Consider the following 12,676-nt stretch of genomic DNA (forward strand, 5'->3'; position numbering starts at 1 on the left):
TCCCCCGATAGGAAATACGGTAAAGTCTTTTTTGTTGTTGTACACTAGTATTTTCTGCTTGTAGTATTAAACAGCGCAACTAGAGGGTGACCAGACCTTCGAAGCTCAAAACCGGGACACATTGTTAAATAACTGATAAGTCTAATTCAACCATTAAAAATATAAGCGTCAAATATAGGCAGTTTAATGGTGATTTAAATAGCCATCCTCTCACTCTTAGTATTATCTTTTTTTTTTTTTTTTTAAGAAGCTAGCTAATTTCACCACACTCCCGGGTGTATAATTTCTAATTTGTTTAACTAGCCATAGTGTGTTACATACGTATTGCTACTTTTATATTGAGTTTATTATTATTATTATTATTATTATTATTATTATTATTATTAATAACCGCGACGTCTCGTCGGGTGCACCCTTACACAGAAGCAGGTCAATTAGTTTGTATTCCGCCGTATTAGAGCCTGCAAGTCCTCCTGTGAGTATAAATCTATAAACGTATCAAAATAAATCAATAGGCCTACATTTTACAAAACAAAAAGTCTCTGGGGAGCAAACCTGCAGCGTTACCACAGCACCATGGCAACCTAGCAACTGATTGAAACATCCTAACATGAACATAGCCATTGCGCAACCCTCCACTTGAGATTGGAGGCCTTTCGGTTCATTGCTCCGCATTCTGCTCTGCCATTCGTCAGGAACCGTGCCAATCACACCTCAGCAGAGGTTCTGCCCCAATGTTAAGGTAGGTTGACAAGTTTGAGAGCTAACTTCTGCAGAGATTTCCTTTCTGTAAAGTTGTCAAGTACCTGCAGCTTGTGTTTCTAACTGTAAGTATCCAATTACTTGACATTACTTTACTGACAGAGAGTGTGTTTTTGCCCTTTAACTGAGTAGTTGTTTGTATATTGTTTGTAGGGCTGTTATTAACCCACAAGGTTGATAACTTTTTAATTTATTTTTATTATATATTTTTTTTATCAGCTTTACTCAGCAAGCTCTTCAGAGTTTTTCTGGACACCATGGTTATCAGTAAGAAGCAGCTGAAAGAATCTGCATTGCCCTCAGTGCAGGAGGTGAGAGAGGCAGAGCTGGAGCAGGAGAGCTCACAGAGTGGGATCCACCAGCTGGGAGGAATAGCAAGCAGACCCCGGAAAGCGTTTAGCCGAGGGAGCACAGATACCAAGGTGCGTCCTGTAAGCGGGTTCCCTCCTCCAGACTGCTCAGCGGCTTTGTGAACGGGTGGAAGAGTTTAGTGTAGTTTTCAAAATGTGTTAAACCAAAGCCCTACACATGTTTAGTAAAGCTTCAGCATGCTAAGAGAATTTTTTTGTTTGTGTTTTATTTATGACATGCTGATATTCAGTAAGAAACATGGTGTCCGTCTACTACTGTGGAGTTAGAATTGTTTTTTTTTAATTAATAATGTAAAGTGTTTACAGGCTCACAACCAGCCTAGCTAACACCTGTCCGTTTTTTCTTTAGACGGTTTCCAGATCTGACAAAGCCCATTCGCCAACAGAGAGGGCGTCCGCAGGTCCGAAAGAAGAGGCAGAGGAGGACTCACCTGCTGAGCAGGAAGGGGAAGACCCCCAGGGGGCCAGGACGAGAGAGAGCTCCGAGGAGGAAGCTACAAACCAGGAAGAAGAATGGGACACCGACCTGGAAATAGATGGTATGAGAACGGCAGCAGACTGAACCCGGCAGACTTGTTTTACTTTGTTTACATTTGTTTGTATAGGACATTTTTATAAATAAAAAAAAAAAAAACATTGTTTAGAGACATATTTATTGGTACAAAATCTATGGGGAGACATCAGGGTAATACTGTAATCACCCCCAATCGCCCCCCCCAAACATTTAAAATTAGAATCTTGAATTCCATGTTCATTAGGACAGTTCAGGAACAGTTAACTTACATTGCAATGCATTCTGGTAAGTGTAGTCCTGCCTTAAAGAATAGAGACCAGTGAAAGGTACCTGAGACAGGTAAAAGGTACCAGAATGAATTGCCATGTGAGTTGAAAAGCCTGAACTGTCCCAAACTGTCCAGGTGAACATGGAGCCATGTGGTCACCCTAAGTTTACCTGGAGAGAATGCCGGCTGCTGCACTTTGGGTGCTCAGGGGCACATGTGTCCAGCAGGCCAGCTTATGAGGGTACACCGGTATAGATGATTAACGCGTCCTGATGTTTGAATCAAACCTGTCGTTTTTATGTCCGCTCAAGATGCAAAGCAGCCCCGCTATTCCACAGTAAAGACGCTGTATGAAGAAGCCTGTAAAATCTTTGCCGTGGTTCCAGCGTCATACTTCCTGCGCCACATGCATGACCAAGAGCTCAACCTGATGCATCATGGACTGGGGCCACAGGTGCAGTCTCATCATCTTTCCATGCAATTTAACCCTTTCAGTCCTGGCGAGACCTCAAGGTCAAGCCATATGTTAACAGATGGCGTTGGAAATCCCGCTGGAACCTCGCAGGACTCCTCAGTCCCACTCTGGTGTGGTGTATGTCTACTTCCTGTAATCGTGTTAAGATTCGACAGCAGTAGTTCAGGACTGAAAGGGTTAATGAGTCGTAACGGATCGAAGCTGCTGTGCTCGTGCAAGTCCTGGTTTGTAACACTGCCACCATTGCATTGCATGCTTCTCTTTCAATATGCTGGTGTGGGTTAAGCCCTCTCTGCACCAAATGCACAAAAAAGCTGTAAATGGTAACAGTTTTTCTGTTGTTCTTTTCCCATTCCAGGGTGCCAAAGCTCTTTCCGTTCCCTTGGTAACCAATACCTCCGTTCTGAACTTGAATCTGAGTGATAATTGGCTTGAAGGAGGAGGTGGAGTGGCCATTGCAGAGATGCTGAAAGAGAACTGCTACATCACAGGTTTGTTTACCAGACTCTTTTTCTTTTTGTTAGCTGATGCTCCAGTTCATGTAGAAAGGAATCAGTGATTGGGGTCCCTGTGTTTTATTTTGAGGCATTTATTTTCCATCTGTACTGTGTTCATTATTAAAACATCTACATATATGTTACTAACATACATTACCCACCAAAGCTTTCAATATTACATTAGAGTTGTAGGTCTCACAAAAAAATGAATAACCTGTGACCTACATCCATTGTCTGTACATGTAAAAATACATATATCCCAAGACTTTAAAACTGTCAATACCTCATGGTAAAGAATATTGTAACTAAGCTTCATCACAGCAATGTAAATGTGCCGTATGGAAAGACAGAGGGACAGGATTTTCCAAATATCCCCGACTTATGTAATAACTGTGCTGAAGTGTTGGTCCCAACCAACGTTTTGACGAGAATCTTTCTCCGTGTCTTCGATGGTTTGCAGTTCTAAGGTCAGCCTCAGGGGGGCAGTACAGCAGCACAACCTTTTCACTCCTGGTCATTTTCTAAACGCTAACCCTCCAATATGCTTTACACAATTTGCAGGAATCGACTTGTCAGACAACAAGCTGGGATTAGCAGGTGCCCAGGCTATTTCCGCCATGCTGAAGGAGAACGTCACCCTGGTGAATATTAACCTGTGCGGGAATGAGTTTGATGACCATGCTGCCACACCCCTGGCTGAGGCTTTCATGAGCAACCACAAAGTGCAGTCCATAGACTTGAGCCACAACCTGATGGGAGAGGGAGCAGGTACAGCCAGGCAGCTGCTGTGGGGTCTTCATACAGCTGTCACCTTGCAGGTCCTTCAGAGCAATCCTCTTGATCTCTTTACTACCTGAACCAGTTACTCTGTCTGGAAGGGTAGACTGCGTTTATATGTTAGAGGTTTGAAAACCCTTTTAAAGCTGTTAATGGTTAATCACTGAAACATTCAACAACTATGAAACGTTTAGAAGGAAAAAAAGAATATACAGCATTTTTAGAAATGAATGAAACGGTGTTGGATGTAAGTGGCATAGCTTTGTTATTTAATTGAATGAATGTAACTTCTGAACATCTATATCAGTTGTCAGAATGTGAACGTTGGCTTGTAACTGCTGAGTTGTAAAGCAACACACAGAGAAGCAGGAATTTAATAGACTTTTCAGCCGTGTAATGGGACTGTGGTTATATTGTACAAGCTTTCTTAAATGGCTTTTCTATTTATGGACATTTCAGATCCTAGGGGATATGTTCTGCAAGTCACAAGTTTATTTTAACCAAACTGTGGCTCAGCTGTTTACATTTAAGAACCAGACCCAAGCATGTATTTAGGTCATAGAAAAATGCAACCCAATTATGTGAAAAGCAATGCAATGCTATGAACTGTCCACAGCTGCATTTAGTGATTGATGGATGAACGTGTATACATATCTAATGATTCAGCTCTATTACCAGCACCTGGTGGATGGTGTATTGCATGGTGTGGTTTGTGGCTTATTCTTTTGTGTGAGATCTTTTCAATTTCACGTATCCTGTCTGTGTGACTGCTCATTGCATTAATGCACAGTGGAGCAGGAGAACCTACGCAATCTGCAAGCCCTGTGTCTAAAGGAAATCATTATGACTGGCTGGCTGACTTTTTCAAATGAAAGATAAACTAAAGCTCGCAAAAAAAAACAGTGCATGAATAACAATACACATGGACCTGGTCTAGACCGATGGCAGCTTTGTGAATAGAGGGCAAGTTATCATGAAAAATGTCTCTGTTTATACAATTGAAGGGATTGCTGTTTTTCTGAGTGTACCTTTTCAAAATTAAACAAAAAACAAATCAAGTTTGGTAAAGCATGCTGAAGGTACGGTGAAGCATGAACACACACAGTGAAGCGCAGAGGGGCATGGTAAAGATTGCTCATGAAAACCATCGTAACCTGTGGTAAATGCACAGCAGAGGCACGGTAAACTTGTCTACCGGTATTAACGGGTCTTTTCTGTTTACAGGGGAAGTCTTGGGCAATGCCATTGCTGAAAACACTGGGATGAAGGAGCTCAACCTGAGCTGGAACTGCTTTCGTGAAATGGGATCCATACCTATAGCAAAAGGCCTTGGGGTACCACTGTTTATACCGAATGGTTTTTCATCCTCTGTAATTCGCTCTCACACCCACTCTCAGTTGTGTGAAAATGTGCTCTAACTGCAACAACTTGGCTTCACATGAAGAAACCTGTTTGTTTTTTTTTGCATGTCCATGAGTAATCCATGAAGGGAGGAAGTGAGTATGCATAGCAATGAAACCTGTTCTGGTACAGACATGCTATGACAGCTCCCTTCCGTGACACAAGAGGCCACACATTCTCTCCTCTCCATTACCTAGAGTTACTTCCTGCCAAGATTCATTGCCTTGTGATGCATGCCTTTTTTTTTTTTTTTTTTTTTGGACTAGGCAAACATATTCCTTCGAGCGGTGGATTTGTCATACAATGGGTTTGGAAAGACTGGAGCTGCTGCCCTTGGAGAAGCTCTGAAAGTGAACAATGTGCTTGAGCATCTCAACGTCAGGTAACTCCTGCTGCTTGGCTTGCCCTCAGAATGCACTAAACTGTGCTAAAAGCATAGCAAAGTGTAGCATGGCAGACTTGAGTCTGCAAATTGACCAGGGTAAACTTTTACGATATGTAAAATCATTGTGGGTTTAGTTTATTCTAATTACCTGCAGTGACAGTTTGTCCGATGACCAGGCAGACGAACACAAGGAGTTTGGTTCTGCATTGGCTGGTGTACTTTTTCAAACAACAACACAAGAAAAACAAATGTACTGGCTGTGGGTTCAAGAGTTTCACAAACTTTAACCCAGGCTGTTCGTTATCTCAGTGCCCAGGACAAAGTGCACACAAACATCCACTCTCCTGCAGTCCTAGGCTGATGTGAGTCGCTACCTCCCAGGCAGCACCTCCTTTATACACATGGCCACACTTGGCCCTCAAAAGGACAAACGTTAAGTTGGTCCTTCCTGCTCGTTCTGTTTCTGAAACAAAGGTTTTTATCGGGGTCTCTAATTTTTAAATTCAACAGTAACAACAGGATTCCACCAGAGGGAGCTGTGAGGTTTGCCATGGGCCTTAAAGAAAATAAGACCTTAAAGACTTTGAATGTAAGTAGTTGTTGATGTTTTGAATGCCTGTATGTTACTGTGAATTAAAAAAGAATGTACAACCGGCACTCATTTCAGAATATGAATATAAGACATGTTGATAAACTATATCGACTTCACTGTTTGATTTGAGTGATTTATACTAATAAAAACGAATTGAAAAACACCGTCAATCAATAAACTGGCTTTGACAGGGGAGTCGTCTTCCTTGTGCTGGTTTGACTGAATAAAGAAATCGATGACTTCAGATCGTCACGCTGTTTTATTTAGGTTTTTATTTTTACTAACTGTCTAATTTCCCTTTTTTTTCATCCAGTTCTCTCGAAATCCAATGCAGAGCGCTGGTTGTTATGGGATAATTAAATCCATGCAAGGAAACCCAGAGTCTGCTATTGAGTTCTTGGATTTCTCTGTAAGTAGTATCCTATTGAAATGTAATGCATGCTCAGCAAGCAGCCACTGCTACCTCTCAGATATATAATCATAATCCTAATACAAATTAGGTTGTCTCTCACAGAATCAGCTTTATTAAGTGTGTTTCACACGCAGGGTACCTCTTTAACTAAACCCCATTTTCAGGACATCACTGTGAACAAGGACTTTGATGACTTGCACACCTCAGTCAAAGAGATGTTCCCTCATCTGAAGGTTATACACGGAGGCAACACAGACGAGTTCAGAAAAACAAAAGCCAAAGTAAGTGGTTTGACTGGATGCTTCCAATTCCCACCCCACAAAAAGCGTCATCGTTTGTACCACACGTGTCCTATGAAAGCATCTCTCTACTGTGTATGATATTAGCGTTGGGGCTGTTTTCTTTTGCACAGCCGTTCCTCCATTACCTGAAACATGTACTACATTGTGGGGAAATCTTTTGAATGGTCTTACTAAAAGTTATAACCGTACTGGGTGAGTAGACACACGTCAGTCCTGAAGACCAAGTGCTCTGTATACACTTCATGCACTGCATAGCAATGAATACAGAATGCTGGGTCCGAAGCTATGCTCGGTGTTTTCTAAGCCCTGCCACTAGATGGCATTATATCACAAATTAATAAAAAAATAAAATTAAAAAAAAACATTATTACTGCTAGACAGATAGACTTAGAAGATATTCTATAAAGAAAAAGTAGTTTCCTAAAGTGAATCGCCTGTTACTTATGATACAAGAAAAAGTTTAGCAAAGCATTGTAAAAGCATGATAAACCACTGGCTATCCATGATAAAAAAAAAAAACAGGAATACATGTAAAGCATGTTAAACAATGGTAAACTGTTACAATGGCATCTGTAATTAACCACTACTCCACACTGGGCAGCAGTGTGGAGCAGTGGTTAGGGCTCTGGACTCTTGACCGGAGGCTCGTGGGATCAATCCCCGGTGGGGACACTGCTGCTGTACCCTTGAGCAAGGTACTTTACCTAGATTGCTCCAGTAAAAACCCAACTGTATAAATGGGTAATTGTATGTAAAAATAATGTGATATCTTGTAACCATTGTAAGTCGCCCTGGATAAGGGCGTCTGCTAAGAAATAAATAATAATAATAATAATAATAATAAATAATACTATGTTTCTGACCAAAAGCTGATATTCTGAGTTTCTTTCACCTAGCACTCCCCCACACAGCTGTCAGGCCCCTTATACAAGCTGAAGCAGCACATGAAGGAGAACAGCTTGAATCTGGTGGATTTCTTTGAACGTGTGGACAAGGACAAGAGCGCAGTGGTCACTCGGCGCGAGTTTGAGCAAGGACTTGTGGTCAGTGAATCAGGCAGGCCTGTCTGCGAGTTGTGTACAGTTATGGGATGAGACTGTCTGCTCACAGGCACTGTGAGTGCAGCTCAGTGGTTCCTTCACTCAAAGCACAAGCTGTTTGTAAACCAGCCGCCCAATGCATTTCTCAACATGGACTCGGGAGTGTTTGCCAGGAGAAGAAAAAAAAAAAAAAGCCACATGACGGTGTATCCAGATAACGCTCCCCCCTGCAACAGAGCTGCTTTTCCGTTCCACCCATTTCAATCAGAGTGGCAGCACTGTTGCAGGAGGGAGCGTGAACTGGATACACTGCGACGTTTAGAAGATTTTTTTTTTTTTCTCCTGGCGAATGTTCCTGAGTAAAGTTGAAAAAAAGTAATTCCTCAGTATGTTTACCCATGATGCGTGAGTATCAAAACTATCAGGAATATGTTGAAAAAAAAGATTGCAGCGATATGGACAGCACGGGATACAGCAAAGGTAATGTGTTTCTTGTAAACACTGCAGTGGGTTCTGTGACACTGAAATTAGGAGACTGGGGAAGGTAGAGAGCGTTACGCGTATTGCTTTATAGTTCCATTCGAACAGCTGAAAAATGGTTGCCTGCTTCTCGCACACAAGCTTGTGTTCAGTTTTATTGCCGTTGTTACAGGGTGCTGGAATCCCTTTATCCAAGGGGGAACTGCAGCAGCTAATGGATACCCTGGACAAGGAAAAGAATGGCGAGATTGATCTCAGGTACAGTGGTTACAAGCTGAGGTACATCATTATGCTGTGGTGTAGAAATAAAGACCTCTGAATCAGTGCACCCTGACATACCCACGAAGCGCACTGCTGTGTACCGTCGCAGTATTACATATCAAAGCTGATAGAAAGACATGTGTGCCAACCTAGAGAGTGAATAGATGTGCATGGCGTTCAAAGTGTGGTATGTTTATATGGTTTTAAGTGTGATAAGTGAGATGTTTGCCATAAAGAAGTTGATACTGTATTTATATATTTTTTTGCTTTTTTTCTTCCAGTGAACTTAACAAATTACTGATGAGTGACTAACAATACACAGCGTGCCCGGCTCCTCTCTAGACGTAACTGAAGACTTGCCCGCACATTTTGCATGAAGATTAACACTGCTGGAAACCTGCTGGCACTGCAGAGATCAAATCACGCTGCCGCTCGTTAACTGCATGGTCTTCATTTCCTGCACGGCTTTAATCTCATTTTCACCTTTACACAACGGCCAGCTAGAGTTCCACTGCTAATGCACAGCACAAGCGAGGGGAGCAGAGAGACACTTCCACGGGTAACACTGTGTCTGAGGTGGGTCCCATCCAGGGGATCACCAAGGGCACTGTTAGGTATTACAGCACCTGTAACCTCATGGCATTAGTGTAATGTGGAACTGAATCAGGCAGTATTGGGACCTAATACTATTCCAAATGGGAATTGCTTCCAAGAACACATTTCTCTTTTAATTAGTACAGTGTCTTCACTAATAACTGTATGCATTGGTCATATAACTGTCACAAACATCTGTTTACTAACTTTCATCAACTCACAGCAGTGTGCAGCTTTCCATGCCATGCCATGCCTGCTGGCTTCATCAGCCACTAAAGTGTCATTCCTGTATTTAACTTTCAGATTGCTAGCAACATGCCCTGGTATGTAGATTCACCCTACAGTGCTTTGCTACACAAAGGCATGTAATTAATCTTACCTTGCATGCTGTGTTATTCACGGCTCGTCATAAATTATGGGATGTGAAGTAACCACACAAATAATTTATAGGAAGCGGATGTTCTTATAAAAATCAACAGGTTTGTATGAGCAGCTGGTAATAGCTGGGTCATGCTGTGCCTGTCTGTGGGATTCCCAGGTTGCTGAAATCCTGGGTTTACCCCACAGTCACGTGACTCGAAAAACACAACGATTGGAAGGAAATTTCCAATCGCTGTGTCTCCTGTTCGTCCATTAATTCTGAGTTGCCAGGAAGCCGAGCAGGATCAGCACTGACAAGCTCACTGAATGTGTTATTTTATTCTTTTCCTTGTTCCTGTGAATAGAGAGGAGTTTGAGAAGAGCTTAGGAAACAACACTGCACTCAGGTACTTACTGGCCCCAAGGTTTTAACTCATGGGTTATTTGAATGAATCAAATAAAGTTTAATAAACATGAAACAAATATCAAGATTTATGTTATTCATAAAAACACAACATTCTTTATGGTCATGCATGCTAGCTTTTTGATGAGGGCCCTGCAAGCCACAGTGCAAATGGTAACATACCTGTGCTGTAACTGTGCATTGGTGGAGTAGTGGTTAGGGCTCTGGACTTTTGACTAGAGGGTCGTGGGTTCAATCCCAGGTGGGGGGACACTGCTGCTGTACCCTTGCGCAAGGTACTTTACCTAGATTGCTCCAATAAAAACCCAACTGTATAAATGGGTAATTGTATGTAAAAATAATGTGTAAAAAACAATGTAATTGTATGTAAAAAATAATGTGATATCTTGAAACAATTGTAAGTCGCCCTGGATAAGGGTGTCTGCTAAGAAATAAATAATAATAATAATTTAGTTGTGCTAAGAGGATCCTTTTTCTAACTGCAGTCTGTTTTTATCATTTGAAGTTTATTACACGTGTGTATATTCATTTTGTCCTGTCTTGTGTATACATGTTTTGTCATTGCTGTAGTATATTAGCAGTAATCTGTAGAACGCTCCCATGTGCACTGTGTGCTGTGTGTGCGTGTGTAACATTGAGCTTTGTGTCATTTTTTTATTTTATTCTATGTGTAACATGCAGTGGAGCTCCAAATCAAATTTACGTTGTGTTTTATTTAGAATTGTTCTAGTGTTGTCCTGGTTAAATATGAGACCCCAAACAACTGGTTAAAAATATGCAATCTTGTCTCATTTTTACTGTGTATGACACCTACCAAAAAAAGATACATCTGTTTGAATTAATTAAGAGTGTACAAAGCTGTAGCTGGTTTTAAGAAAGTGGAATAGTTTTACATTATAAACGTCAGTTATTTAGAATCAATACCCTTTGTAGACTGATTATGGATAAAATGTTGGTTGTTAACAGTACCCAATAAAATATAAACTGTTACCCTGTAAGTGTGTGTGTCTGTGTATGTCAGTGTGCGTGCGTGTGTGTGGCTCTTTGAAAGTGTTTTAACACAGAATTATTTATGAATGATGCACTTTTCCTGTGTAATACTAGTAACTGACTGTAGATTACATAATAACATGCTCACACCCTGTAACTTATTGAAGTGCATTAATAGCGTTTTTAAGCAGCAGTAGTGAATGCCTTGGTATAACCAATACTGCACGACGTGGAGTCTTAGCTGTGCAGAAAGCTCATGCTGTCGCTTGTTATTATTGCAAGGATCGCGTCACCAAAGCGTGAGTAACCTTTGAGCAGGAACTAAACATAGGGATATAGTGGCGGTCTGAAAATACACAGGGAACGCTGCTCGACAAAAAATAAAAAAGAAAGACAATAAAAGGAAGATTCTCGTTTATGATCTGCACGATGGCAGCGGCGACGTGGTCTCTAAAGATATCGAAATCCCAGCAGTTATTGCTGTGCAGGTATAGATTAGGATCAGCGATCTACAGCAGGTAAATACGTAGGCTAATTTATTCTGAAACAATACATGCGCATTTTTTTTAATCTATTTTGAAATGAACAAATATTAAATATTATCTAATCTATTGCTTACAATACTTACCGTTCAACTTTGTAACTAAACGTGCAGAGGTGCGTGATGCAGACCCTTACATTTAAGACAAAACCAATATGGTGTTTGCAGGTTTTCAGAATAGACACACAAACTAGAGCCTGCAAACCGTAAAATAATGTTGCTGCAAGAGTCTACGAGCCGGTGGTTCTGAATGGCAAGGTTTTCTCTGGTGAGGATTGGTAGTTATTCAAATCGGATTAATCGATTGCTTTTTTCAGATGTTATTATTATTATTATTATTATTATTATTATTATTATTATTATTATTATTATTATTATTATTATTATCATTATTATTTTTATTTTTTTTTTAAACACAGAAGTTTGTTAACGTAATGGAAACACATATGCGTTAGTGTTAGAAAGTGGTACATTGTCAGAATGTGGTCCACCTACCAAAACATGACCTGTGTAATGTCAGAAAGTGGTACACTGTCGCAATGAAAGTGGTACGCTGTCAAATTTTGGTACAGGTGCAATGAATTGCGATCTCATGGGTGTCAAACTGAGGTACATTTACCATTACTTACACATTATTTTTTTGCAAACGTAAACTGGAAACAGACAATCAATTTCTTTAAAAAGAAAAAAACAATTCACAACGAGCAAGACAGAATGAGAAGTACATCGCAAAGTTGAAAAAAAAAGACCCAATGTATTGCAAATGATAAATATTGGCATACTATTTTCTTAATGCTGGAAAAAAATATGATAAATGACATTAAAAACAATGTAAAAGACTGGAAAATATGATCCATTCAATAAAAAAAGATGTAAAAGTCTGAAAACAGCGTAACGTACCGGATTTGAATGGGCGCTTCCACAGTGCTGTAGTGATCTTGTCTGTACTGTACACGCAAGCATTTCATTTATTTTGCATACCCAGTTTGCCTATACTGAGAACAATGTATTTCACAATCAAAGTGACACAATAACTGTAAGTATTGAAGTCAAGTCCATTGCAATACAACATACAGTTTTGTTGTTCTGCTAAAAAAAATCTCTATTTTGACTGCAAAGATAAACCAGCACTGTGTTTTCTGATGCCAGCAGAGGTTGTTCCAGTGAGAGCAAGAAGGGCTGGCTCCAGTCTCTGTTTGTGCACAAGGTGGACCCCAGAAAAGATGCCCA

General features: G+C 40.7%; 2 protein-coding genes across 5 annotated transcripts in view; both read left to right on the forward strand.

Annotated features, from left to right (window-relative positions):
* Positions 1 to 332: 332 nt before the first annotated feature.
* On the forward strand, positions 333 to 10,044 carry LOC117426209 (leucine-rich repeat-containing protein 74B-like). Of its 3 annotated transcripts, none has more exons than XM_034925011.2 (14): positions 333 to 742; positions 982 to 1,184; positions 1,483 to 1,672; positions 2,227 to 2,369; positions 2,749 to 2,881; positions 3,449 to 3,655; positions 4,889 to 4,998; positions 5,332 to 5,447; positions 5,961 to 6,039; positions 6,356 to 6,451; positions 6,619 to 6,735; positions 7,653 to 7,799; positions 8,449 to 8,534; positions 9,857 to 10,044. In XM_034925011.2, the coding sequence occupies exons 2-14, from the start codon at positions 1,020 to 1,022 to the stop codon at positions 9,921 to 9,923; spliced, it is 1,656 nt and encodes a 551-aa protein (XP_034780902.2). In that variant the 5' UTR covers positions 333 to 742; positions 982 to 1,019; the 3' UTR covers positions 9,924 to 10,044. The 3 variants fall into 3 exon arrangements, with proteins under 3 accessions (XP_034780902.2, XP_058888885.1, XP_034780901.2); XM_059032902.1 differs by having other exon boundaries at positions 334 to 742; positions 8,819 to 10,044; XM_034925010.2 differs by lacking the exon at positions 333 to 742 and adding an exon at positions 752 to 827.
* Positions 10,045 to 11,173: 1,129 nt separating this feature from the next.
* Positions 11,174 to 12,676, forward strand: part of LOC131739365 (protein NipSnap homolog 1-like) — a 6,963-nt gene continuing 5,460 nt past the window's right edge. Inside the window, exons 1-2 of one of the 2 annotated variants that reach the window (XM_059032903.1) lie at positions 11,174 to 11,423; positions 12,596 to 12,676. The exon at positions 12,596 to 12,676 is cut by the window's right edge and continues 50 nt beyond it. In XM_059032903.1, the coding sequence (XP_058888886.1) occupies positions 11,323 to 11,423; positions 12,596 to 12,676 (182 nt within the window). In that variant the 5' untranslated portion in view covers positions 11,174 to 11,322. The remainder of the gene's footprint in view (positions 11,424 to 12,595) is intronic. The other variant, XM_059032904.1, reaches the window with a different exon arrangement.

This window comes from Acipenser ruthenus, chromosome 11 (assembly GCF_902713425.1).
Source record: "Acipenser ruthenus chromosome 11, fAciRut3.2 maternal haplotype, whole genome shotgun sequence".
NCBI lineage: Eukaryota > Metazoa > Chordata > Actinopteri > Acipenseriformes > Acipenseridae > Acipenser > Acipenser ruthenus.

Coding starts and splice junctions, on each gene's coding strand:
- LOC117426209 (XM_034925011.2), top strand. CDS start 1,020: ATGGTTATCAGTAAGAAGCAGCTGAAAGAATCTGCATTGCCCTCAGTG. Junction 3,656..4,888: donor CCTGATGGGAGAGGGAGCAG/GTACAGCCAGGC, acceptor TTCTGTTTACAG/GGGAAGTCTTGGGCAATGCC. Junction 6,040..6,355: donor AGACCTTAAAGACTTTGAAT/GTAAGTAGTTGT, acceptor TTTTTCATCCAG/TTCTCTCGAAATCCAATGCA.